At 40.9% G+C, this 24,647-nt stretch overlaps 1 protein-coding gene across 24 annotated transcripts in view; it reads left to right on the top strand.

Annotated features, from left to right (window-relative positions):
- The window catches only part of FNBP4 (formin binding protein 4), a 31,763-nt gene extending 10,412 nt beyond the window's left edge, over positions 1-21,351 (top strand). For 6 of the 24 annotated variants that reach the window (XM_081538854.1, XM_081538855.1, XM_081538847.1 and 3 more), the window contains 9 exons: positions 1,844-1,968; positions 2,833-2,937; positions 4,212-4,345; positions 5,339-5,526; positions 10,058-10,368; positions 10,493-10,648; positions 11,006-11,353; positions 17,613-17,770; positions 20,294-21,351. In XM_081538854.1, coding sequence (XP_081394980.1) covers positions 1,844-1,968; positions 2,833-2,937; positions 4,212-4,345; positions 5,339-5,526; positions 10,058-10,368; positions 10,493-10,648; positions 11,006-11,353; positions 17,613-17,770; positions 20,294-20,384 — 1,616 coding nt within the window. In that variant the 3' untranslated portion in view covers positions 20,385-21,351. Of the gene's footprint in view, positions 1-1,843; positions 1,969-2,832; positions 2,938-4,211; positions 4,346-4,665; positions 5,527-6,714; positions 7,111-10,057; positions 10,378-10,492; positions 10,668-11,005; positions 11,354-17,612; positions 17,771-20,293 lie in introns of those variants that run through there. The other 18 variants (XM_081538851.1, XM_081538849.1, XM_081538862.1 and 15 more) reach the window with 15 other exon arrangements.
- Positions 21,352-24,647: the final 3,296 nt, after the last annotated feature.

Here is a 24,647-nt window from a genome sequence, read left to right as displayed (position 1 = left end):
GATTCCCACTACCAACAGACAGCACCAACCAGAGGAATAAGTAGGTCCAATAAAGGTTGTCTACAGGTGTTAACCAAGAAGGGAGTTATTTGGTAGTTTAATATGCTGCTCTGGTTTTGAAAGCCTTTTTATCAAAACCCTCTTGATAAAGAATGCTCTCATATTCCACGTTTGATGTCTAGCTTTCATAAGTAATTGAAGCTGTGAGTTTTTGGAAGAGATCAGAAAAGGAGTTTCCCTGGTGGCCCAGTGGTCAGTCCTTGGCACTTCCGCTGTGGGAGACCACAGGTTTGACCCTTGGTCAGGAAACTAACGTCCCACAAGCCACTCAGTTCAGTCGCTCAGTTGTGTCCGACTCTTTGCAACCCCATGAATCGCAGCACGCCTGGCCTCCCTGTCCATCACCAACTTCCTGAGTCCACCCAAACCCGTGTCCATCGAGTCGATGATGCCATCCAGCCATCTATCTCATCCTCTGTCGTCCCCTTCTCCTCCTGCCCTCAATCTTGCCCAGCATTAGGGTCTTTTCCAATGAGTCAGCTCTTCACATCAGGTGGCCAAAGTATTGGAGTTTCAGCTTCTACATCAGTCCCTCCAATGAACACCCAGGACTAATCTCCTTTAGGATGGACTGGTTGGATCTCCTTGCAGTCCAAGGGACTCTCAAGAGTCTTCTCCAACACTACAGTTCAAAAGCATCAATTCTTCAGCGCTTAGCTTTCTTCACCGTCCAACTCTCACATCTATACATGACCACTGGAAAAACCATAGCCTTGACTAGACAGACCTTTGTTGGCAAAAGAATGTCTCTGCTTTTTAATATGCTATCTAGGTTGGTCGTAACTTTCCTTCCAAGGAGTAAGCATCTTTTAATTTCATGGCTGCAGTCACCATCTGCAGTGATTTTGGAGCCCAGAAAAATAAAGTCAGCCACTGTTTCCCCATCTATCTGCCATGAAGTGATGGGACTGGATGCCATGATCTTAGTTTTCTGAATGTTGAGCTTTAAGCCAACTTTTCACTCTCCACTTTCACTTTCATCAAGAGGCTCCTTAGTTCTTCACTTTCTGCCATAAGGGTGGTGTCATAGGTGTGACCAAAAAAATAAAAAGATCAGAAAAGATTAATAGGTGGAGAAAGGAAAAGCAGAAACGTTTGGGTAATGTGATAAAACAAGTAAATCCTGTATGTAGATACATTTTAAGAAATGTGATTATAAAGCAGTGGTCCCCAACTTTTTTGGCACCAGGGACTGTTTTGTGGAAGACAGTTTTTCCTTTTACCCAGTTGGGGGTGGGGAGGGCGAGGGATGGTTTTGGGATGATTCAAGCAAGTTGTATTTATTGTGTACTTTATTTCTATTACTATTAACATCAGCTCCACCTCAGATCATCAGGCATTAGACTCTCAAGATAGGGGACCCCTGTTATAAAGGAATAATTTTTTTGGCTTTATAAAGACAGTAGGTTGATAAGTCATTAGGGCTTCCTTAACATGTGAGGAAAACATAGGCAAAGGAGATCACTAATAACCTTCAGATATCTCTGCTCTAGGGGTAACAAAGTATATTTGGGACTCTATTAGTACTGGTCTGTTTGATTTTTGTTAACATTTTTTTTGAAATGTAGTTGATTTACAGTTTTGTGTCAACCTCTCCTATCCAGGAAAGGGACTCAGTTATATACATACAGACGTTCCTTTTTTTTTTTTTTCCCTTTGTTTTTTAATCAGTGTTTTCCATTATGGTTTATCACAGGATATGGAATATAATCCCCTGCACTGTAGTGTAAGACCTTTTTGTTTATGGTCCTTTTGATTTAATTTCACATATTTTCTCTTGCAGCAGTTGGTGCTGAAAATTCAGAAAAAATAGATGAAAACTCAGACAAAGAGATGGAAGCAGAAGAATCTCCAGAAAAATTAAAAGTACAGACAGTACCTAAAGTAGAAGAAGAACAGGACTTGAAAGTATGTACATTACTTAATGCAACTTGACAAATAATATTTTTAAATTGGCCAACCATTTTAAATAGGCTGACTACCTTTTTTTCTAGAAAGTAGAAAACTTATTCTTCTTGGAAGTAGTAAAGTAATCTTTGCTGTCTTTAAATCATTTATTTGGTTGAGTGAAAAGGTTATATTTAAGGCTGAAATAAGGAGACTGACGATGTAGGGAAATCTAAAAATAAATGCTTAACTACTTACAATAACTTATGGAAAAACCAGAATGAACTTTGTGTCCAACCCAATACTTGCCCTCACACAAAATGTCCAAGCCAGTACTTGCCCTCACACAAAAGGCACGTTTGGTTCCATTTTCATTTCTGTTCCTAATGTCATGAGAAGAGTTGGACCAAGTAAGTATGTGGCTCTTTAAGTGTGGTCTTTTGGAAAAACCACTTTGCCTATTGTTTTGACTTTAAAAAGTTTATCCAATCACCAGCTAATGTACAGCTCTGCAGGTGGAATTGGGAGGATTCATTTTGTTCAGTGTATGGCTAATAAAGCAGTTAGTAATGGATGAGTGATGGTTTGGACAGTATTGAGATGTCATTTAGGATCTCTTTTCAAATTCCATATTGTTGTAGAGTAGATAGTGCATCCAATTTCTCTAGACCTTGCGTCATTATTCTTAATTTCTTTCTTCACATAATTTTTATGTGAATTATTTTACTATAAGTTAGGATTTTATTTTCTACATAACTAGTTGCAGTATGTGAGAAAGGCCTTATAGGCAGATCCATTTTTCTAGTATCTGTAATGAAAAATGAAAGACTTTACTTAAAATATTCTGGGTCTTAATTTTTCCTTTTTTTCTTTCCTGCATTACAGTTTCAGATTGGAGAACTGGCAAATACCCTGACAAGTAAATTTGAGTTTTTAGGCATTAATAGACAGTCCATCTCCAACTTTCATGTGCTGCTTTTACAAACTGAGGTAATTAAGCCATTCTTGATAATAAACAGTCAATGTTTGAATGAAATGCTTTTTGTGTGAGGAATCTGTCTTATTTTATGTTTCAATCCTAAATTTAAATTATTAAATCTTGATATATATTTGAACAACCAACACAGGCAACAAAACTGGGTATTGGCCAAAGCAAAACATAATCATGGAAATAAATAACTGAAAGTTTGTGTGTAAGGATGATACTTAACTCCCTTCAACAGGCATATTTTCTAATACTTTTTTTTGTAAGAAAATTCTGTTCATAATGATGAGACCCACATAATATTGAATGTACTTTTTAAGTATTAAAGCATTATAGACTTTTATTTGGCTTCTCCCTGAGGCCTGTGAGATCTTAGTTCCCCATCCAGGGATCAAACCCAGGCCCTCGGCAGTGAAAAGGAGGAGTCATAACTGCTGATACTCTTGCCTGGAAAATCCCAGGGATGGGGGAGCCTGGTGGGCTGCTGTCTATGGGGTCACACAGAGTCGGACACGACTGAAGTGACTTGGCGGCAGCAGCATCATAACTGCTGAATTGCCAGGGGATTCCCATAGACTTATTTAAAAAGAGAAGTTCTGAGTCCTGTGTGTAACCTGTGTCCTTTACAGTAAGTAGCAGGGTAGGATTAGATAAGGAATTCCTATAGGAAGTTGACCGATTTCCCTAAGAACTAAACCTTTAATTTTGATTAATCATACATGCTTGCTCAGTTGTGTCTGACTCTTTGTGACCCCATGGACCGTAGCCCACCACAAGTCTTCTCTGTCCATGGAATTTTCCAGACAAGAATACTGGAGTGGGTTGCCATTTACCTCTCAGGGGCATCTTTCCAACCCAGGGATCAAACCCACGTTTTTTAAATCTCCTGTGTTCCCCTGCAGAACTTTTTTTTTTAAACCACCACCACCACCTGGGAATCCCAATTTATTTATTTATTACATTACTTAATTGAATCAGGTATTTACCGAAAATATAAAGTTACTGAGGAACCATCTTAATATAGTTCACAGGGAAAACAAAACTACTGTTACTCATTTTCACAGATGTTGGAGCTTTGGCAGTATTGGGTTCCAGTCTCATTTTTCAGAACTCTACAGAGCAAACAAGACTTTTTATGAAATTAGGATGGGATTTCTCTTCCTCTTTGGTCTGTCCTCCTGCCAGAGTATATAGTCATGGAGCAGAAGACTTAAATCCCTTTTCTTCTTCCTGTTGACATAAGACTAAGTCTCTAACATAAGCTGCTCTTTGATTTTAGACTCGGATTGCGGACTGGCGGGAAGGGGCTCTTAATGGAAACTACCTTAAACGAAAACTTCAGGATGCGGCAGAACAGCTAAAACAATATGAAATAAACGCCACTCCTAAGGGCTGGTCCTGCCACTGGGACAGGTACGCACTCTTCTCCCCTTTTCACCTTTCACCTTTGACATCTCAGACTTGATTTGTGATCACCACCACCTGCCGACCTGACAGCCTGTGTGGACACTGAGAGCAGTGGCGTTCGCGGTGCTGGGCAGGCAGAGCGCCGCGAGCACTCAGAGCTCGGGCCAGCCACACGCCGCAGAGACCGACAGCAGTGTTTCAAGTGCTCCGTGTAACGGATTTTTTCCCAAGATTGGACCAAGCTGGTTTTTACTCCAGAGCGTTGTTGCACGGAGTAGGGCGGGCTTGGGGGTTAAGCGCATGCGAGAGCTCTGTGCGCTTTACAGGACCTCTGGAAGCAACTACTCCTGATAAACCTCGGTGAAGTTAAGGAAAGCTTCGTGGCTGAAGATGTGAATGAAGAACAAGATTACTATCTTCTGCCAGCAGGTCAGATGAAAACATTTCTTTTTATATTTGGCTTTTCTTGATTTTTTTTTTTTTTCGTTATTTGAAATCTTTGCTCTTTTATTTTTCAGCTCCCAGATCCTCTCCCTCTCTTTAGCTTTCACTGTGTTTGATATCAAGAGTATGAAATGTGAATTCCACGGTTCAAGAGGGGAAGAGTCACCTTTCGCAAACTTCGTTGTTCTCTTCTTTGGAAGGGAACTTAGTGTTCTAGGAGATTGAGTCCCTTCACTAATGAAACTTGAAAACCCTGTTAAGCATTGGCAAACAAAACAAAACAAAACATGTGAGAGGTGTCTTTCTAAGTCATCTGTTGGAGTAAGAGGGTTCAGGGCTGTATTCACAGAGCTGCTGGCAGTGCAAATAGCTTTGAATTATCCTTGGTTCTCCATCTTCAGTTGTCAAAGCTCTTTGTTGCCTTTGTGAATAGCAGTCCATTAAGAAGCGGTTCGTCCCTGTGAGAGCAGACTGCTGTCCTGGGACAGGACCAAATGGAAGTGTCTTTGTAGGAAAACGGGTCTTAAAACATGTGTTTTCTTTCTTGTAATTTAGGGATCATAGACGATATTTCTATGTAAACGAACAGTCGGGCGAGTCTCAGTGGGAGTTCCCAGATGGTGAGGAGGAAGAGGAAGAAAGCCAAGCCCCAGAAAGTAGAGACGAGACTCTTCCTAAGCAGAGCTTGAAAGACAAAACTGGCACTGATTCAAACTCGACAGAATCGTCTGAGAATTCCACAGGTGGGACAATTTACCTGGTATTAATTGGAAAGAGATGATTTTAGAGGGGAAAAAAGACTTGTATTAACATATAAAAGAAGAAAATATAGTTATGAATTTCTAACTAAAAAAATTAATGCAGGGTTTATACTGAGAGAAACTAAAAGTAGTGTTAGTGGGAAATAAGCATATTAAATTGTCCGTGTTGATGTGGAGTAATAAGAGAGATGTCCTGCCTTTTTTATAAAATATTTAGTCTGTGGGTTTTGCAACCTCATGTTTCTACTCCACTAGTCTCCAAGGAAGTATGTTTGTTACAAACCAAAATGATGTGAATAAACACTGTGAAACTAGGACCATGCTTGTTTCAGAGAAGCAAAATAATTGATCATTGCAAATAATCAAAATGGCTCAGTCCAGTTAAAGTACTCTTAAGGAACTTCAGTTTGGTTGTAAAATTTTAAAAAGACTTGCATAGTTTCTTGGTTACTCTGAGAATCTGAGGAGCCATCACTTGATTTACACATTATGGGAGAAAAAACTTCTTTTTTTTCTCTAAGTCCATCTTTCTTGGGATGACAAAAATAAGTAGAAAATGAAGCATAGTCTAAACTGTGGTGAACAAACCTTTTGATCTGAAAAACTTACATATTTGTTTAAATGCTGTCATATTAAGGTAAGAGTGTATGGAATGGTTTCTAAAGTCATAAACTTTAGGGAACTATGTTTGATATTTTGTAATAACCTATGATGGAAAAGAATATGAAAAATATGAATAAGTCTTAAACCTTTAAGGATAAAAAGAAATTTTTTGTAAGATGGGGAGTAAAGAGCTGTATTCTCATGTCCTCTGCCTATCAAAAATGATGTTTTTATAGTCTGCTGGCTCCCCAGTTCCAGTAGAAAAGTTCTGATTGTATGCCGGATGAAACTGGGCATGTACCAGTGGTTTTGTTAACTTCTTAAATAACCTAAGAATCCTGAGAATCCTTATCAAATCACTCAAAGTAAAAAGACATGTATGACAGCAGTGATAAGTTTAGAACATAGGGAAAAAAGCGGTATTCTACTTCATATTTCTGGGGAGAAAAATATCTTGTTACAAGGTGTACCTCATCATGAAGAGATTTTCTTTAGATTACTTCTTCATTCTTTGGGTAGCTATGATAGATATATCTAGTAACTTGGTTTTCTTTTTTTGCTTTTTAGTAGTTAGTGAACTGAAGAGACTTGATGGTGTTTCTGGTTTGGTGATTCTTTTCTTGACCACTGTTTAATGTCCCTTTGTATATATTCCAAAGCTGAATATTCTAGAATTGCCAGTGCTGAGTTTTATGTGAACACCTTACAGTTAAATACCTTTTTCTCCCTTTGTTGATGACACACACAGTTGGCTACTGTCTGGTCAAGGAAAATGGCCACTGGTAAAACAGCTTATATTATTCTGTTGAATATATACTCAGTCTCTTGATTAGCAACTACTAAAACCATTTGAAAAACATGATCTAAATAAAACCAAGTCTTGTACTGAGGTCTTTGGAACTGGAGAGCAATGACAATCACTATTTTAAGCCTATAAACTTGATAGTTTATGCTTTCTGTCAACCCAACAATGGTTAAAATCATCTTTTAAAGTAGAAAAACTCCACTGAGGAGTAAGGAAGTTTCACAGTTCTGCTCATTTTTAATCCTTGTTCATTGTTTCATGTTTGAATTTGACATTATATCTCTAAGATAAGCCAGTTTCAGGGTATCCAACATATTCGAGTATTGGGCTTTTGTCAGGTTAAATTCTGCTGCTTAACCAAAAAGTCTCCATGGACCTATTATTTGTATAATAGTTTCTTGATTTAAACTGATAAGCTGCCCTCTTGCCTCAAAATACTAAGCAGTAATACTTTTGAGGCGAATATGGGAAAACAATAAAGGAAGCCTGCCTTTATAAGAAAGAAAGCTTGCCTTTCTATTTATATAGAAATGAAGATGCATAGAAAAACGTATGTTCTTGGGGAATTAAAAACTTGTATCCCCCCAGGATTCTGTCTTTTAGCTTAATACTTTAAAAGTTTAGTGAAGTGTTAGTTGCTCAGTCTTGTCCGACTCTTTGTGACCCCATGGATTGTATCCCACCAGGCTTCTCTGTCCATGGAATTCTCCAGGCAAGAATGCTGGAGTGGATTGCCATTCCCTTATCTAGGATACTTCCTGACCCAGGGATCAAACCTGGGTCTCCTGCATTGCAGGTGGATTCTTTACCATCTGAGCCATTAGGGAAGCCTAAAAGCTATGTATATACCATTTTAATCTCTCCTTGGACTTCAGACTTAATGTTCTTTTAAGTGGCAAAGTACACCAACTGGGTTAAATTTAGAAATGAAGAGAGGCATTATGTAATATGACATCCATGGATATTCAAACTAGCATTTCTTGGAAGTTTTTATATTTAAGCTAAAGGAGATAATTATCAATGTTAAAACACAGTTTTTATGTTTTGAGTAAACTTAGTTTAGGATTCAAACATTAACTGTAAAAGTGCTACTTGTGTGATCTAAATTTATCGAGTCTAGTGTGTTTCATATTTACGTAGAGTTCAGCTACTGCTGATTAAAACTTTGTTGAAGGTTGTAAACTACGTTGTTAATCTTAAACATACTGTGTTTCCTTGATTTCCTCTGCATAGCACTTTCACCAACATAAAAGTATCAGTGCTGCATTATGCTTGCAGATGAGAAACCTACTAATATATAAATCTGACATATTTATTTACCTACCACATATTATGGTTGGTTTAGTAAAAGGAAGTTTAATAAGCTATAATCCCCAGTGTCTGTGACCTTAGTTCTTATGTAACCTTGATGTAGTCTAATGTAGTAGACTGCTTGCCCATACTCAGACTGTCTAAAAGTTAGTGTAAAAATTCGTATTAGATATGGCACAACGTAAAGGTTAATGAGACATTTGAAGTCTTTTAGCTAGAAACGGCAGTCTTGTTTTCTGGTGAATTTTTTCAGTTCCTTTTTCCTTGGCAGTAAGCAATTTCTCAGTAATTAGAATAGTCATGTGAATCATGTTCTTAAAGTCTTTTACATAGTGTATTGTTTATCTGTTCCATAAAAACGAATCTGTTCTAAAAGCCTAGTGGTTCACAGCTGCTTTAGTTTTACATTGTTGAGTGCCAGTGTGGTGTATTTCGTGCAAAGTAAGATAAAAGGCCTTGTCTTTGTTCTCGAGCCTTTTATGATAGAGTGCTTGTTTAACCTACTGCTTTGACCATGACATTTGACAGGTGACGGCTCCTGGACCTCTGCTCCATGAGAGCAGTAGGGGAGTTCCCTGGTGGCCCAGTGTTTAGGGTGCCGGGCTCTTAACGGCTGTGGCCTGGGTTCAGTTCCTGGTGGAGACACTGAGGCCCCTCATGTAAGCCATACAGCGTTAGCAAAAAAAGTAGCACTGGGCCAGGGGTCAGACCTGGCCACAGAGAGGTGTATTCTTGGGCAAGTCATCTCCCTCCTGGGTTTCATTACCTTTAAAGAGAGAGGGTTAAACTAGATGATTTCTCATGTCTCTTCTACTCCTAAATTCTATGATTTTAGGGAGAAAATCCCCTTCAGCATTCCTGGGATCTATATCTAATAGTCCCAAATAATGTGAAACTTCCCTATTGACGATAAAGAGGGATGGGGAAGGCTACAAGTAAGTATATCTTCCTATTTTCTCTAATCTTTAAAGCTTTTCCCGGCAGAGAAGGGACAGTAATTAACTATGACTTGTGCAGCTTTTGAGGAAAGCAAACCTTGCAGCTCCTCAGCTCTAATTTCTTTAGCAGCAATTTCAAATTCTCCATATCTTCAGACAGCTCTTTTCTGGGTTATATAATTAATCATCATTCACCTTGAAGATTTATTCTCTCTAATTCCCCCTTTATCATCACTGAAATAAAAAATTACTCTCGCGGGTTTGTTGCTATGATTTAGCAAATGAGTAGTTCACACAAAGATGTGAAGGAATGATAGGGTTGACAATATCACCTTGCAAATGGATTTTTTTAAACTTAGTAACCCAGATTAATTGAAATGGGTAGCATTTGTGTGAGTGTTGTGAATGGGTGCTTCTCTAGGTAATCCTTAATCAATTACCTAGCTCACTAAAAAATAAAAAACGTGAAATTAATATTGCAAATGCACATCATTCACTCACTTTTTCACTTTTGAGATAAAGAAGACCCCAGAATATTGCCTTCTCTAGTTGTGTATCTTTGAAATAAAAAAACACTTCAGGTTCAGATGATTTGAGTTTCTGTTTGATTGAATGTGATGTGCTTCATTTACTCAGCCTTAAATCTGGACCCAGAAAACAAGACTAGTGTAACACAGCTGGGGCAAGTGCTGACTGTAAATTCTATGAATTTATCTTTCCTTGGAAGTCATTTTTGAAGTGAGTTTAATATTTCAGTGACATCAGTATAGAATAGACGTCTGGGGGACATGTGTCAGCAGTCGGTTCATGGGCGTTTTGGTCTCGCTGTCTCCCTGATTCCCGGTTGTTCTCATAGGTTCTCTTTGTAAAGAGTCCTTTTCCGGCCAAGTGTCTTCATCACTCATGCCACTCACTCCGTTCTGGACTGTCCTCCAGTCAAATGTGCCTGTGCTGCAGCCTCCGTTACCTCTGGAGATGCCGCCCCCTCCGCCGCCACCCCCCGAGTCCCCTCCTCCCCCGCCTCCACCCCCTCCTCCACCCGTGGAAGACGGTGAGATCCAGGAGGTGGAGATGGAAGACGAGGGGAGCGAGGAGCCGCCTGCTCCGGGCACGGAGGAGGACACGCCACTGAAGCCTGCGGCACAAACCACAGTCGTCACGAGCCAGGTGAGAGCCGCCACCTGGCATCCGGGGGCTTTTGGGGGCTCTGGGGCGCGGTTGATACGTTTTCTTTTAGAAGAGGATGCTTCACCAGGGCCTTCAGCCACTGACTAGACTCTCTTCATTTCAGAGCTCAGCTGATTCCACCATCTCTAGTTCTCCTTCCACTAAAGCGACAAAGAGAAAGGCTGCAGAGATGAGTACTGCGGTGGTTCAGCGATCAGCCACCATTGGTAGTTCCCCAGTCCTCTACAGCCAGTCAGCTGTAGCTGCAGGTCAGCACTGTGTTAAAGGGTCTTTTCTTTGTTTCCAGAACTAGATGTCATAAATTAAAGACTTCTTGTTGTGAAGACTGTTTATATGCCGTTTCTTTCAGTTACTGAAAACCACTGTTAACAATCTGACATACATCCTTCCAGATTTCTTTTCTGTGCATTTACATAACAGTGATTTTGATGTTAAGTACCTTAATGCTGAAACATTCAGAAATTCATATTCTGCCACCAGAAAATGGGACTGGCTTTTGTTTTGGTTTTTCTAAAGGGGGAAGGTACACTAGAATCATTTTGTAGATAATCTAATTCCCACTTTCCTTTTCTTTCTTTTTCTTGTTTTTGACTTTGTCACAATGTCCTTTTTATAGTTTGATTTTATATTTTCTATGTTAGGTCCGCAGGCGGCAGGGGTTGGACACCAAGCAATAGCAGTTAGCCATCCAGCAACAGGAATGGGTCATCAGGCCAGAGGGATGAACCTACAGTCAAATTACCTAGGACTGGCATCGGCTCCTGCACTTATGAGCTATACTGAATGCCCTGTGCCGATGGCGGTGACCGCTCCCACACTGCAGCCAGTCCAGGCCCGAGCTGCTGTGCCTACCACTGCCATTCTCGAACCTCCTCCTCCACCTCCGCCTCCGCCGCCACCACCACCACCACCAGCTCCCAAAATGCCACCACCTGAGAAGACAAAAAAAGGAAAGAAAGATAAGGTAGAGTACATAGCTCTTCAAGTTTTTATTTAAAAGTTTTGTCCTGTTGAGGTGATAAAGTTTAAATTCAGTATCATTTAGTATATTCACATTGTGGTGCGACCACCACCCCTCGCTGGTTACATAACATTTTCATTACTCCAGAAGAGAGCCCCTGCACCCATTAAGTAGCCCCACCTCACTGCCCCTTCCCCTGGCCTCTGGGGCCTCCCGGTCAGCCCCCATCTCCACCAGCTCACCTGCTCTGCAGTGTGCCCAGGTGAGCTTCAGCGTCTGGCCACCCCCACTTAGCACAGTGTTTCCCGGGCTCATCCACGTTGTAGCCGTCATCAGTACTTTGTTCTTTTTATGGCTGAAGAACGTTCTGTGGTGTGTATGTACCACAGTTTGCTTATCCATCCATCCACTGATGGACATCTGGGTGGTTTATACCTCTCTGCTGTTTTGAACAGTGTCTGTGTAAATATGGATGTGAGCACATGCATGCTGAGAGCTTGTTTCCATTTCTTTTGGTTGTGTATGTGTGTGTGTGTTGTGTATTCAGTAGAAGTGAGACTGCTGGAGCATATGATAATTCTGTTGATCGCTTGTGGAGGAACCATTTTCCTGCAGTGACTGAGCCATTTTCCATCACCACCAGCAGAGGGGCACTAATATCTCCAAAGGCTCACCAACACTAGTTACTTGCCATTTTCTGAAAGTTACGATACCAATCCTGGCAGGTATGAAGTGGTAGCTCATTGTGGTTTTGATTTCTGTTTCTTTAGTGAGTGAGTATGTTCAGCATCTTTCATTTGCTTTTTTGCCATTTGTTTATCTTCTTTGGGTTTTTAATTTTCATAAAGTCTAAGTTTCATTTTCGCTGTCCTTTTCTGTCATGTCCAAGAATTCACTGCCAAATCCAAGGTCTTGAAAATTTACCCCTCTGTTTCTTTCTAAGAGTTTTATAGCGTTAGCACTCACATTTAAGTTGTTGATCTATTTTCAGTTAATTTTTCTATGATTTCAAGTAGAGATCCAATTTCACTCTTGGGTATGGATATACTATTGTCCCAGCACTATTTGTTGGAGAGACCACTCTGTCTTCATTGAACGGGAGAGCTTATGTGTCTAAAACCAGCTCACCACTGACACACAGGTTTGCTCCATTGGCCTGTGTCCCAGCAGCACATTGTTTTGATGACTATAACTTTGTAGTGTGTTTTGAATTTGAGAAATGTGAGTTCTCTGACTTAGTGCTTTTTCTTCAATATTGGCTATGCAGGCCCCCTTGAACTTTCATAGGAATTGAAAGGCTACCTTTTCTGTTTCTGTCCTATTTGGTACATCAAAGGTCAGTGATATTTTGATAGGGATTGCATTTAACCTGTAGGTTGTTTGGGTCATATTACCTGTTTAACAAATACTGAATCTTTCAGTTTGTGAGCTGAAAGTACTCGTTATCTTTGCAGTACTCTTTATCTCTTTGAACAGTTTTTTATTTCATCAATTTCTATTTTGTATTATATTAATCCACTTATTTTCCTCTTGGTTACTGTTTTCATGGAGTGTGTTTTTCTGTCCTTATACTTTAAACTTTTGTATGTCCTTAGATGTAAAGTGACTTTCTTTGACATGATCAGTTCCAGTTGGATTCTGTTTTTCTAATCCATTCTGCCAGTATGGTAACAGAAAGTGGGGGTCCCAGCTGCTGACCACTGAAAAGCCAGTAAATAGGCGAGTTTGGTGGAAGGGAAAGTTTGCTTTATTTTGGATGCTGGCAACTGGGCATTGGGGGGATCTCCTGTCCGAAGGCCAACTCCTCCCACTGACAATCAGTGGGCAAGAGCTTTTATAGGTGAAGGGAGGGGGCTAGTGCAGAAACAGCATCATCAGCTCGGACAGTCATCTCAAAACTGGTCACGCAGTGCTCTGTCAGCATCATTCTGCTGTGAGTACAGTTAACCTTCATTTCCAGGGTGGGTTTGTTGTGATTTCCTTGAGGCCAGTTCTTGGAATCGTGGCGGCTTGTGTCATGGCTACAGTCTGGTCATCATGGAGTTAACTTCTTCCACCTGGTGGGGGCTTCGGTGTCTATAAAACAGTCCGTAGGATATGGCTTGAGAATATGGTCTGTAGCCCCTGAGAAGGAACTAAAGGTCCTTAACTATGCCTGATGACTGTTATTTAGTCTTGTTGGACTGTTTGCCTTTGTTTCTGCATGTTCTCTCTTCTCTAAACTTATTCTTTGGCTGAAGTTTTTTCACAGGCAGAAGGCAGGTAGAGAACATGGTGGGGAAGTACCGTATTGTCTGCCCCATTTCAGTGTGTGCTTTGATTGTAGAGTTTACTCCATGTACATTAGTGAGTTAACTCACTGTAGTAATTACTGATAAGGAGGATTTCCTGTTCCTTGGTTGTCTCCTGTGTGTCTTCATAGCTTTTTTGTCCCTCGTTTTCCTCCCTTACCGCCTTGCTTTGTGTTGATTTTTTTTTTTCAGTGACACATTGTGACTTCTTTTTCATTTCCTTTTGTGTATAGTCTATATTTTCTTTGTGGTTATGGTGGGAATTACATATAATATCTATTTTAAACTAAGCACATTTAAGACAGTTGTTTAAAATTTTAATGTAGTAAATCTGAAGCACATGCTTCTTTTTGGTTGGTTTCTAGAGATTTATTTTATTCCCTTGACTAGCTGGGTTTCCCAGTTTCTTTGTGTACTTTGTGATCTTTTGTTGAAAACTGAACATAAGACAAAATAATTAACTCCCCAGTCTTGGCACACTGACTGTGTTTGGAGGAGGACCTTCATCGATGCGCCCAGCATGAAGGTACAAGATATTTTCAGGCCCTTTCTAGGCGTATATGTTCCCTGGACATGGACTTGTGTGTGGTTTGTTTTTTTTTCCCTCCTTGCCTCTTGTATATTTACTTTTAATTTCCCTAAGAATGTCACACTTCTTCTATGAGCTTTTTATGTTCTGTTGTATTCCTCTGCACATAAGCTTTTGCCCCCAACTGTCCACATGACTCCTGTGGTTTTCACAGGCCCCGAATCCCACTACTGCCTTTCATAGCTTCTAACCTGAGATCCAAAATATATCACCATTCCTGGCTGGCCTTCAAGTCAGACAGCACTGAAACCAGTCCCTAAGGCAACCACAGTCATGTCAGATATTTCAGACATCCCAGTTCTTTCCTTCCGTCTGGAGGGAGGGCACTGAGACTTGGGCCGTTCCGTTCAACCACGCTGGGGGGGGGTTGTGGAACAAGGGTGCGCAAACGCGCCGCGAGAGGTCCTGATGTTCTTCGTGCAGGGCTTTCCCGATGGCCGTTCTCTTAGCTGCTGATCTTTGACTGATTTCTAGGGTTCCCACAAAAACTATTTTAATCCATTTCTTATTTGTTTGTATAATATTTCCATGAGATGAGCAAGAGCGTGGAGCTTCCTCGCCTGCCATCTTTCTGACATCACCCTCAGGGACCCTTTGAATACCCTGAGTCACCTAAAGGAACTACTCATCAGCTTTTCCCTTCCCGGTGCTACTGCTCTGTTGTCTCAGCCGTCATTGTGTGCTCCAGGGGTCAGTGGGGCAAATTTCTTTGCTTTACATGGTTCAAGGGACCTTCTTGAAGAAGTTTGAGTTACACAAAAAATAGAGTATTTCTGGATTGAACCACATGTCCAAGCTGGTACCATGGTTCCAGAAATTATCTGGAAATGAAGTGTTATAAAAAATCAACAGTGACAGGATAATGTCTTGAACAGATTGTTGTCCGACTGACTGTTCCACGTGCAGTTCTCCCAGGCCAGCATGCTGTTGACCACCTATCTGTCTTGTCTTGGTCTACCAGTCCCGCTACTGTGCATTCTTTATGTGATCAGGGTTAGAATGTTCAGGGCTCAGGAGTCATTTCTCTTACGAAGCCTTCCTTGCCGCTCTTTCTTCAGCCTTCCAAGAGAATCATCTCCATCTCCATTCGTTCAAGTAATTTTTTAGACAGTCATGCTCTTATGGTTATATAAATAATAGTTTTTTAAATTTTTAAAAATATATTTACTTATTTATTTGGCTGTGTTGGGTCTCAGTTGCGGCACATGAGTTCTCCACTGTGGCACGTGAGTGTGGTGGTTGTGGCACGCGGGCCCACTTGCTCCATGGCATGTGGGATCAAACCTGTGTCCCCTCCATTGCACAGCCGATTCCCAGCCACTAGACCATCAGGGAAGTCCCTAAATAATAGTTTTGAAAATCTAGTATGCTACATTAACATGTCATTTTTATGGACTTACCCAAAAGCAGTGATTCATCTCTTTGGTGTTACAGGCCATTTTTTAAAATGCAAGATATGTACTTACTTGAAATACATGATTTCAAGAATATCTGAGACCTATATATATTTTCAGTCTTTTTGCTCAATTTTTGTATGCAGTTTACTAGAAAACAGGGGAATTCTAGCCATTTAATCTTCTCCTCTGACTGCAAGGTTCCCCTATTAAAAATGTGTTCAAACAGCCAGTGCAACTCTGGATCCATGGTTTTGAACGTGACAAACAATGAATGCCTAACTTCTCTAAAAACATAACTTACTTTCCCATGACAGATAGGAATCAAATACACTTCGAATTTACAAAATTGTATGGAAGTCAAGATGAAACCACAGTGACCACCTACATCTGTGTTGTTTCTAATCATACTTGCAGAAATACGGTGAGAGGTGGTACTGCAGTGAGCCCTCTATGCCTAGGTGACCGTTACTATAATAATTCTTGGTTGCATTCTAATCCAGAATAGGTTGTGTTGGAGCTTGCTGGAAGGGTGTGTGTGCAGTGAGTCAGATTGCACTACAGGTGAAATAACAGAATTGAATGTGGGAAGGTGTGGAGCGGAAGGCTTAAGCATTTTACATGGGCATTTCCCCAGAAGGTTAAAAACCTGTTGTTGACAGTCGGAATAGGGTATTGAGCCAGGGAGCCAAGTAATTTTAAAAGACTGAAAAGATTAAGCTTGTTTCTCAACTCTTTTGGGTGGTTAATCACGAAATGTGTTTGTTTTAACTTCAGGCTGGGAAAACAGCTTGGGCCGCTGTACGTAGACCTCATAAGAGCACAGCACTCCATACCTACCACTTGAGTGCCTGCTTGTCATATTTAGAGTGTAACTCGGCCAAGTCTTCAAAAACACAGGGATGAAAATTAGTTTTTATCAGTGTCTAATATAATATTTCTCTAAATTCAGAGAACTAATCACAAATATTAGAAGGTTTATTTTGAATACATACTATCTGTCAAATATTCTAAGAGCTTTATATTCAGTAACTATAACAAAATCTCTGTTTTTGTAGAGTATTTCTGGTGGGCTTGGAGAGGGTAGGGGGCAACTGGGTTGCAGAAACAGATAAGCAAGTATATGTTCAAAGTTTAAAAATGCAAGAAGAAAAAGGTGTCAGAGGAGCGAAAGTGAGTGGGCTTTGGGAGGCGGTACTGTTTCATACAGATAGTGTGGCCAGAGAAAGCATCTTTGCTAGAATGCCGTTGATCAGAACTCGGAAGGTAGTGATAGAGCAAGCCATATTGTATGTATAGCAAATATCACGTGGTTTTTTTCCCTAACTGTGAGATTCTGTGTTTATTATAGGCAGTTTAGAAACTGAAGGTAAGCTAATAGGACAAAACTGAATTGTAAGTAGTCTCTTCTCTTAGAACTGATCTCATAATTAATGTTTTAATATTCCTCTTTGCTTTTTTCATATTTAATAGTTGCGTTTGACTCTTGCTCTTTCTAGAAAAGCTGATCATTTGTTTCTCAGCACTGTGTTTCACTTGATGCGAACACTACATCCATTTAAAATCATAAAAGGAGTACATTGTAATTCTGAGGAGATATGGGCAAGAGTTTTGAATTGCATAGAATAAGGCTAAAGAACATTTTTCTGACCTGATTTCCCAGAAGACCCCATTTACAGACGGAGGGGACACGTGTACCTGTGGCTGGTTCATGTTGACATATGGCAAAACCCATCACACTGTTTTAATTATCCTCCAACTAAAACAGTTAAAAAAAAATCCCACTTACAGTTTTTAGGTTTTTAACCAAGCTTTAAGTCTATAGTTGGTAAAAATTTTTGGCAAAAATTTAGAATGGCACTTGTTTTGGGTTGATTTTGAAGTTCACTTACTCCTTAGAACTAAGGAAGAGATCTTAATCTCATGTGAAGGACTTGTTCTCTTGTTTTATGTATTACATTCCTTCTGACCTTTAACCTTTGTTACAGGCAAAGAAAAGTAAAACCAAAATGCCGTCCCTGGTGAAGAAGTGGCAGAGTATCCAGCGTGAGTTAGATGAAGAGGAGAACTCGAGTTCCAGCGACGAGGACCGAGAGTCCACTGCCCAGAAGCGCATTGAAGAGTGGAAACAGCAGCAGCTGGTCAGGTAAAAGGGGAGCGCTCGGGCAGGGCGGGGCGCGGGGGTGGTAGCTGTGAGTTTAGAACTGCTGTATTCTTGAAGTGTTTTGTTTTTTATTTTCATCTTAGTTCTTCGTGGCTGTGCTGGGTCCTCACTGTTGCGTGCGCTTTTCTCTAGCTGCAGCGCGCAGGGGCCGCCCTCTAGTTGTCGTGAATGGGCTTCTCGTCGCGGAGGCTTCTCTCGTTGCAGAGCACAGGCTCCAGGGACACGGGTCTCAGGAGTCGCAGCTCCCGGGCTCGAGAGCACAGGCTCAGTGGTTGGGGTGCACCGGCCTAGTTGCTCTGCAGCCTGTGGGATCTTTGCAGATGAGGGATTTGAACCCATATCTTCTGCATTGGCAGGTGGAGTCTTTTATCGCTGAGCAACCACGGAAACCCCCATGTTCTTAAAGTCATAGCCCTGATTTCTTTACAGACTTACCCCAAGCAGTTTTTAATTCATAGAAATGTGTTTTCCTATAAAAATTATAGTCTAGCTTTTTTCCAAAATCAAAGACATCAGAGTTGTAATACTTCCCACTAATTCTTCATCTTAGGCAAAGAACTGTCTTAACCCTGAGCATACAGGGGAAAATAGTCATCCCCATTTACCATGTAACTCCAAGAGACCAATTTTTAATTTAATAAGAATTTAAATATAGCTAACCTAAATTTTTATTCTTTATTTTCATGATTTTTGAAGGTACACATACTGAAATGAGCAACACCTTTTAGTGTAACCAGTTGCTCAGTTGTTGTGCATTACCTGGAATATGCTGAGAGTGACGCCAGGTTTCAGGTTCATCTCCGATAGGTTCTAGCTTGTCGTTACTTCTGGTTCTTGCACTTGCCGCATCCATAAATGCAGCACTTACGGTAAATGTTTGAGGGAATTCCCTGGCAGTCCAGTGGTTTGCATTTTGCACTTTCACTGCGGAGGGCCCAAGTTCAGTCCCTGGTCACAGGAAGATCTCACATGGTGTGGCAAAAAAAAAGAGAGAGGATATCCATCTTTGCTTCATAATTCAAAACATTTTCATTTTTTAAGATCCATAAACACCAATTGGAATAGTCGTTCCAGTGAAATTTTTGTTCCTAAAATCTGTTTCTCTCTAGCCACTGCACACCTGTTTTTAGCGTTTGTCCCACTTACGAAGTTGATCAAATAAGTTTTAGCATACAGCAGCATAAAATGTGAAAACTTAGGCAAAAATACTGTATTTCCTTTTTGACCTACATATTGTTCACTCATGAATCTTGAGTTTAAGAAAAGTCATCTAGGTTATGGTCTTCTTCACACTCGCAGCCTGAGATGTTACTCACCCAGTCAGTGTCACCATCACACCTTGAGTGGACAGTGCTCCTGTCTCTGTATTCACCGCAGTCATATAACATTGGGGGCTGTCTGGGAGGGGACGACCAAGATGTTGTCTCCAGACTTGACTTCCTTGAAAGGAGATGCACAGAATTTGGGGCAACAGAGGAAGAAAACTGCAGGATGGTATTAATGATAATTTAGTTTTACTTTTGTATCATCCTTGTAGATGACTCCATTATTCTTGAGTTTTCTTAATATTTTAGTCCTTTTTAGTATTGTTGGGAATTGATTAATGATTAATTCCTACAGTGATGAAATAGCAAACTATTTCAAGATGATGGGAAGTCACAAAGATCTTGTGATTTATCTTATTTTAGATTTATAAAAGGGTCTCATGCACTCATTTTGGTTATTGCAAGATAGAATCTGAGTTTTTGTTTTGTTTTTGCTGCGCTGCACAGCTGGTGGGCTCCTACTTCCCTGACCGGGCCCTCCACAGTGAAAGCACAGAGACTCCTAACTACTGTACAGCCAGGGAATTCCCAAGAATCTTGAGTTTGGTTTTTTTTTTTAAATCATAGCATACTATATGGTTTACCTATGAACAGATAGCATATTGTTGTTTAATCTCTTAAGTCGTGTCTGACTCTCTTGCTAACCCATAGACTGTAGCCTGCCAGGTGAATTTTGAGTTTTAATCAGGTTTTTAAATAATTGAACTTGAATATGCCGTGAGAGATCAATCCTAGTTAGAACTAATGAAAAGAGGATCTCAGAAACATTAGGGCTACCACCCATCTCTGGCGGTATGTTGAGGGTTAAATATATCTTAGAGGTTAAGTAAATAAATCTAGGATAAAGACTCCTAACTCCTTGGAGCCAAGAAATACTTTTACAAGCATGTGTTATTTTCCTTCAGTGTAGCTTTAATGGTTACTGGGGAGACATAAAAATAAATATGCACTTACATATAAATAGAACTGTAGAGCGGAGTGTGTTGTATGTGTTTGCTTGACCTATCAATTAAGACATTTGATGAAAACAATCTGGTACTTAGCTGAGAAATTTGAAACTTTTTCATGAAGATAGATACGATAGATCCAATTTTCAGGTTTAGTTAGTTTTTATTTGCTAGGAAATGAACAGTTCCATTCTTTTTTTTCCAGTGAAGTAATCTGTATGTTGTTTTGACAGTGGCATGGCGGAGAGAAATGCTAATTTTGAAGCCCTTCCTGAAGATTGGCGAGCAAGACTGAAGAGAAGAAAAATGGCTCCAAACACATAGTTTTTTACATTTTTGTTACTGTGTGCTGTTTTTTTTTTTTTTTTTAATGTTCAGTTCGGAGTCTTAACCAGCTTTACTGTTGTCAATAAACTATAAATGTTATGAGGGAGAGCATATGAATTTCCTGGGCAAGAACATACAAAATTCCCACATTTGTGCAAAAAATTTCTGTTTTGCCAAAAGGTGAGGTGGCTGAACCATTTGACCTGGCTGCCTTTATTCTCACACTGGCAGACTCGGCGTGTCAGGCACAGGACCCTCCCTGGTCTGGAACGTGTGGCTCACGAGGGTGTCACTTCTGTGGAGGACGCAGTGACGGAAAGGGAAGGACTTTCCTGCCTCTAGAGGCTCTTGTAGGTCTGCGTGTGGCGCGCTCTCTCTCACTCACTTCAGAACAAGTGCAATTAAGACGGCAGCTCTGTACTCGGCCTTGCTTAACTGGGATTATAGGAATTTCCTTCTGACCTCTTCCTGTTAGTCTGCCACCCCCGAAGTGCTGAGGTATACAGACTCATTCATGTCGTGCTAACAGATGGCCACACTCTATATAAATGGATAGAGTATTTCTCACAAATTCTAGAACTGATAAAGATAGCTCAATCATTGCACATACGAGGTGACATATTTAAATTTCAGTACACGGCAGCAGCAGCAAGTGTTCGTGTCTTTGAGAGTTCCCCCTCACGTGGGAGTAAATGTAATGAGCCACTGTATGTATTGCTATGTCCCCATTGTTGTACCTTGGTCCCAAGTTCACCTCCCATTTATATGTGAATGTACTCTCCATAAAATTCCAGTATTTAAAAAAGCAGTTTACTGTTCTGTACTTTCTATTGTATCACAATCAGGTAAAAGTCACTTTAAACTGAAGAAAAAACAAATTGTGTTTTAAAGCTGTTTGTATTTCTCCAGTTTCTGACCTTGTAAATTTGTATATATGCACTAATAAAGCCTTTTTTATACTTCTGATTGGTTATCCTTTTGCTTGTTTTGCCTGTTACTCCATGAAGATGTCAGTCGTTTTTTCTAATCAAGGACGGTGTAAGGCAAACATTGAAGAAGCTCTCAGAAAAAAGAGTATCAGGATCTTGAGCCCGTTGCAGGGTGGGAGGATGGGGTTAGAAAAACAGAGGACTGTAGTATCAGAAAATACAGTGTGACTTAAGTTTTGCAGCTTGTGTTCTATATTAGCTAGTATTTAGCCTACTTAAATCCTGGAAATGACAAAATGTGGTTAATATTCTGAAAACAATAAAGGTGCTTTATACTCTCACTAGTTACAAGAGATATATACTCATAGTCATGTAAAGTTAACCGAAGATGACAATAGTTAGAATTTTATTCTAGTGTATTTATATGCAGCTGTCTAATCAGTGTCATGTAGCCTTGTGTCTTGGTTTTTATTTATACAATAATCGGGGTGACCATTTGTATATAAATTGCATCAAATCCCTTATGAGTATACAGTAGAAGTGACAAATAGATTTAAGGGACTAGATCTGATAGAGTGCCTGATGAACTATGGACAGGTTCGTGACATTGTACAGGAGGCAGGGATCAAGACAATCCCAATGGAAAAGAAATGCAAAAAAGCAAAATGGCTGTCTGAGGAGGCCTTACAGATAGCTGGGAAGAGAAGAGAAGCAAAAAGCAAAGGAGAAAAGGAAAGATGCTCCCATCTGAATGCAGAGTTCCAGAGAAGAGCAAGGAGAGATAAGAAAGCCTTCCTCAGCGATCAATGCAAAGAAATAGAGGAAAACAACAGATTGGGAAAGACTAGAGATCTCTTCAAGAAAATTAAAGATACCAAAGGAACCTTTCATGCAAAGATAGGCTCGATAAAGGACAGGAATGGTATGGACCTAACAAAAGCAGAAGATATTAAGAGGTGGCAAGAATACACAGAAGAACTGTACAAAAAAGATCTTCACGACCCAGATAATCACGATGGTGTGATCACTCACCTAGAGCCAGACATCCTGGAATGTGAAGTCAAGTGGACCTTAGAAAGCATCAATACGAACAAAGCTAGTGGAGGTGATGGAATTCCAGTTGAGCTATTTCAAGTCCTGAAAGATGATGCTATGAAAGTGCTGCACTCGATATGCCAGCAAATCTGGAAAACTCAGCAGTGGCCACAGGACTGGAAAAGGTCAGTTTTCGTTCCAATCCCAAAGAAAGGCAATGCCAAAGAATGCTCAAACTACCGCACAATTGCACTCATCTCACATGCTAGTAAAGTTCTCCAAGCCAGGCTTTAGCAATACGTGAACCGTGAACTTCCAGATGTTCAAGCTGGTTTTAGAAAAGGCAGAGGAACCAGAGATCAAATTGCCAATATCCGCTGGATCATCAAAAAAGCAAGAGAGTTCCAGAAAAACATCTATTTCTGCTTTATTGACTATGCCAAAGCCTTTGTGTGGATCACAATAAACTGTGGAAAATTCTTCAAGAGATGGGAATACCAGACCATCTGACCTGTCTCTTGAGAAACCTGTATGCAGGTCAGGAAGCAACAGTTAGAACTGGACATGGCACAATGGACTGGTTCCAAATAGGAAAAGGAGTACGTCAAGGCTGTATATTGTCACCCTGCTTATTTAACATATGCAGAGTACATCATGAGAAACGCTGGAAGAAACACAAGCTGGAATCAAGATTGCTGGGAGAAATATCAATAACCTCAGATATGCAGATGACACCACCCTTATGGCAGAAAGTGAAGAACTAAAGAGCCTCCTGATGAAAGAGGAGAGTGAAAAAGTTGGCTTAAAGCTCAACGTTCAGAAAACTAAGATCATGGCATCTGGTCCCATCACTTCATGGGAAATAGATGGGGAAACAGTGGAAACAGTGTCAGACTTGATTTTTGGGGGCTCCAGAATCACTGCTGATGGTGATTGCAGCCATGCAATTAAAAGATGCTTACTCCTTGGAAGGAAGGTTATGGCCAACCTAGATAGCATATTTAAAAGCAGAGACATTACTTTGCCAACAAAAGTCGGTCTAGTGAAGGCTATGGTTTTTCCAGTGGTCATGTATGGATGTGAGAGTTGGACGGTGAAGAAAGCTGAGCGCCGCAGAATTGATGCTTTTGAACTGTGGTGTTGGAGAAGACTCTTGAGAGTCCCTTGGACTGCAAGGAGATCCAACCAGTCCATCCTAAAGGAGATCAGTCCTGGGTGTTCATTGGAAGGACTAATGTTGAAGCTGAAACTCCAATACTTTGGCCACCTCATGCGAAGGGTTGACTCATTGGAAAAGACCCTAATGCTGGGTAGGATTAGGGGCGGGAGGAGAAGGGGATGACAGAGGATGAGATGGTTGCATGGCATCACTGACTCAATGGACATGGTTTTGGGTAGACTCCGGGAGTTGGTGATGGACAGGGAGGCCTGGTGTGCTGCAGTTCATGGGGTCGCAAAGAGTCGGACACAACTGAGCGACTGAACTGAACTGAACTGTTTGCATGGAGCACATTTCTGGAAATAAAGGCTATTGACTAGTCATTAAAGCTTTTGCTTTTAACTGCCTAACAGTTACCTAGACGTCTATGAATTGTTGACAGGGACCAAGTGCCTTTGTCCTTATCCTGCCAGACCAGAGCATTTTGTTGAATCTGACAATTTGATAGTCAAAGTGTGGGGTTTTCCTTTGTTTCTTGTATTTTTCAACGCAGAAGCTCATTTTTCAATTCTAGCTATGGGATGGTAGGAATATAAGGTGAAAGGAGAAGCAGCTCCGTTTGAGCAATACCCAACAGTTTCCTTAAAGCTGAGAAACAGCTTTTTTTTTTTTTTCTTTTTGGCTGCCCCATGGAGCATGCCGTAGCTACCGACCAGAGATCCCACCTGTGCCCTGCAGTGTAAGCGCGGTCTCTTAACCACTGGACCGCCAAGGAAAGAAAAAGTGGAAGTGTTAGTCGCCCCGTCGTGTCTGACTCGGAGACCCCATGGACTGCAGCACGCCAGGCTCCTCGGTCCATGGAATTCCACAGGCAAGAATGGCTGGAGTGGGTTGCCGTTTCCTTCCCAGACCGCCAAGGAAGCCCCCATCAATACAACTTCTAATCCCCAGAATCCGGGCTGCAATACTGTGATGAAAAGAGTAACAACGCGTGGATGCTTGGTTCTGCACTCACCCACTTTCCCCGGGTTCCCGACTCCCCTCTCGGAGGCGGGGCCTCGCTCCCGGAAGCGCCCGGCCGCCCCGCCTTCCGGCTTCCGGCTCGCGGTTGCTAGGCTACCGGCGCCCTAGCCGAAC

This window comes from Giraffa tippelskirchi, chromosome 11 (assembly GCF_054371585.1).
Source record: "Giraffa tippelskirchi isolate mGirTip1 chromosome 11, T2T-mGirTip1v1.2.pri, whole genome shotgun sequence".
Taxonomy (NCBI): Eukaryota; Metazoa; Chordata; class Mammalia; order Artiodactyla; family Giraffidae; genus Giraffa; species Giraffa tippelskirchi.
Note: the sequence above shows the minus strand (reverse complement) of the source record. Positions and strands in the feature narration are given on the sequence as shown.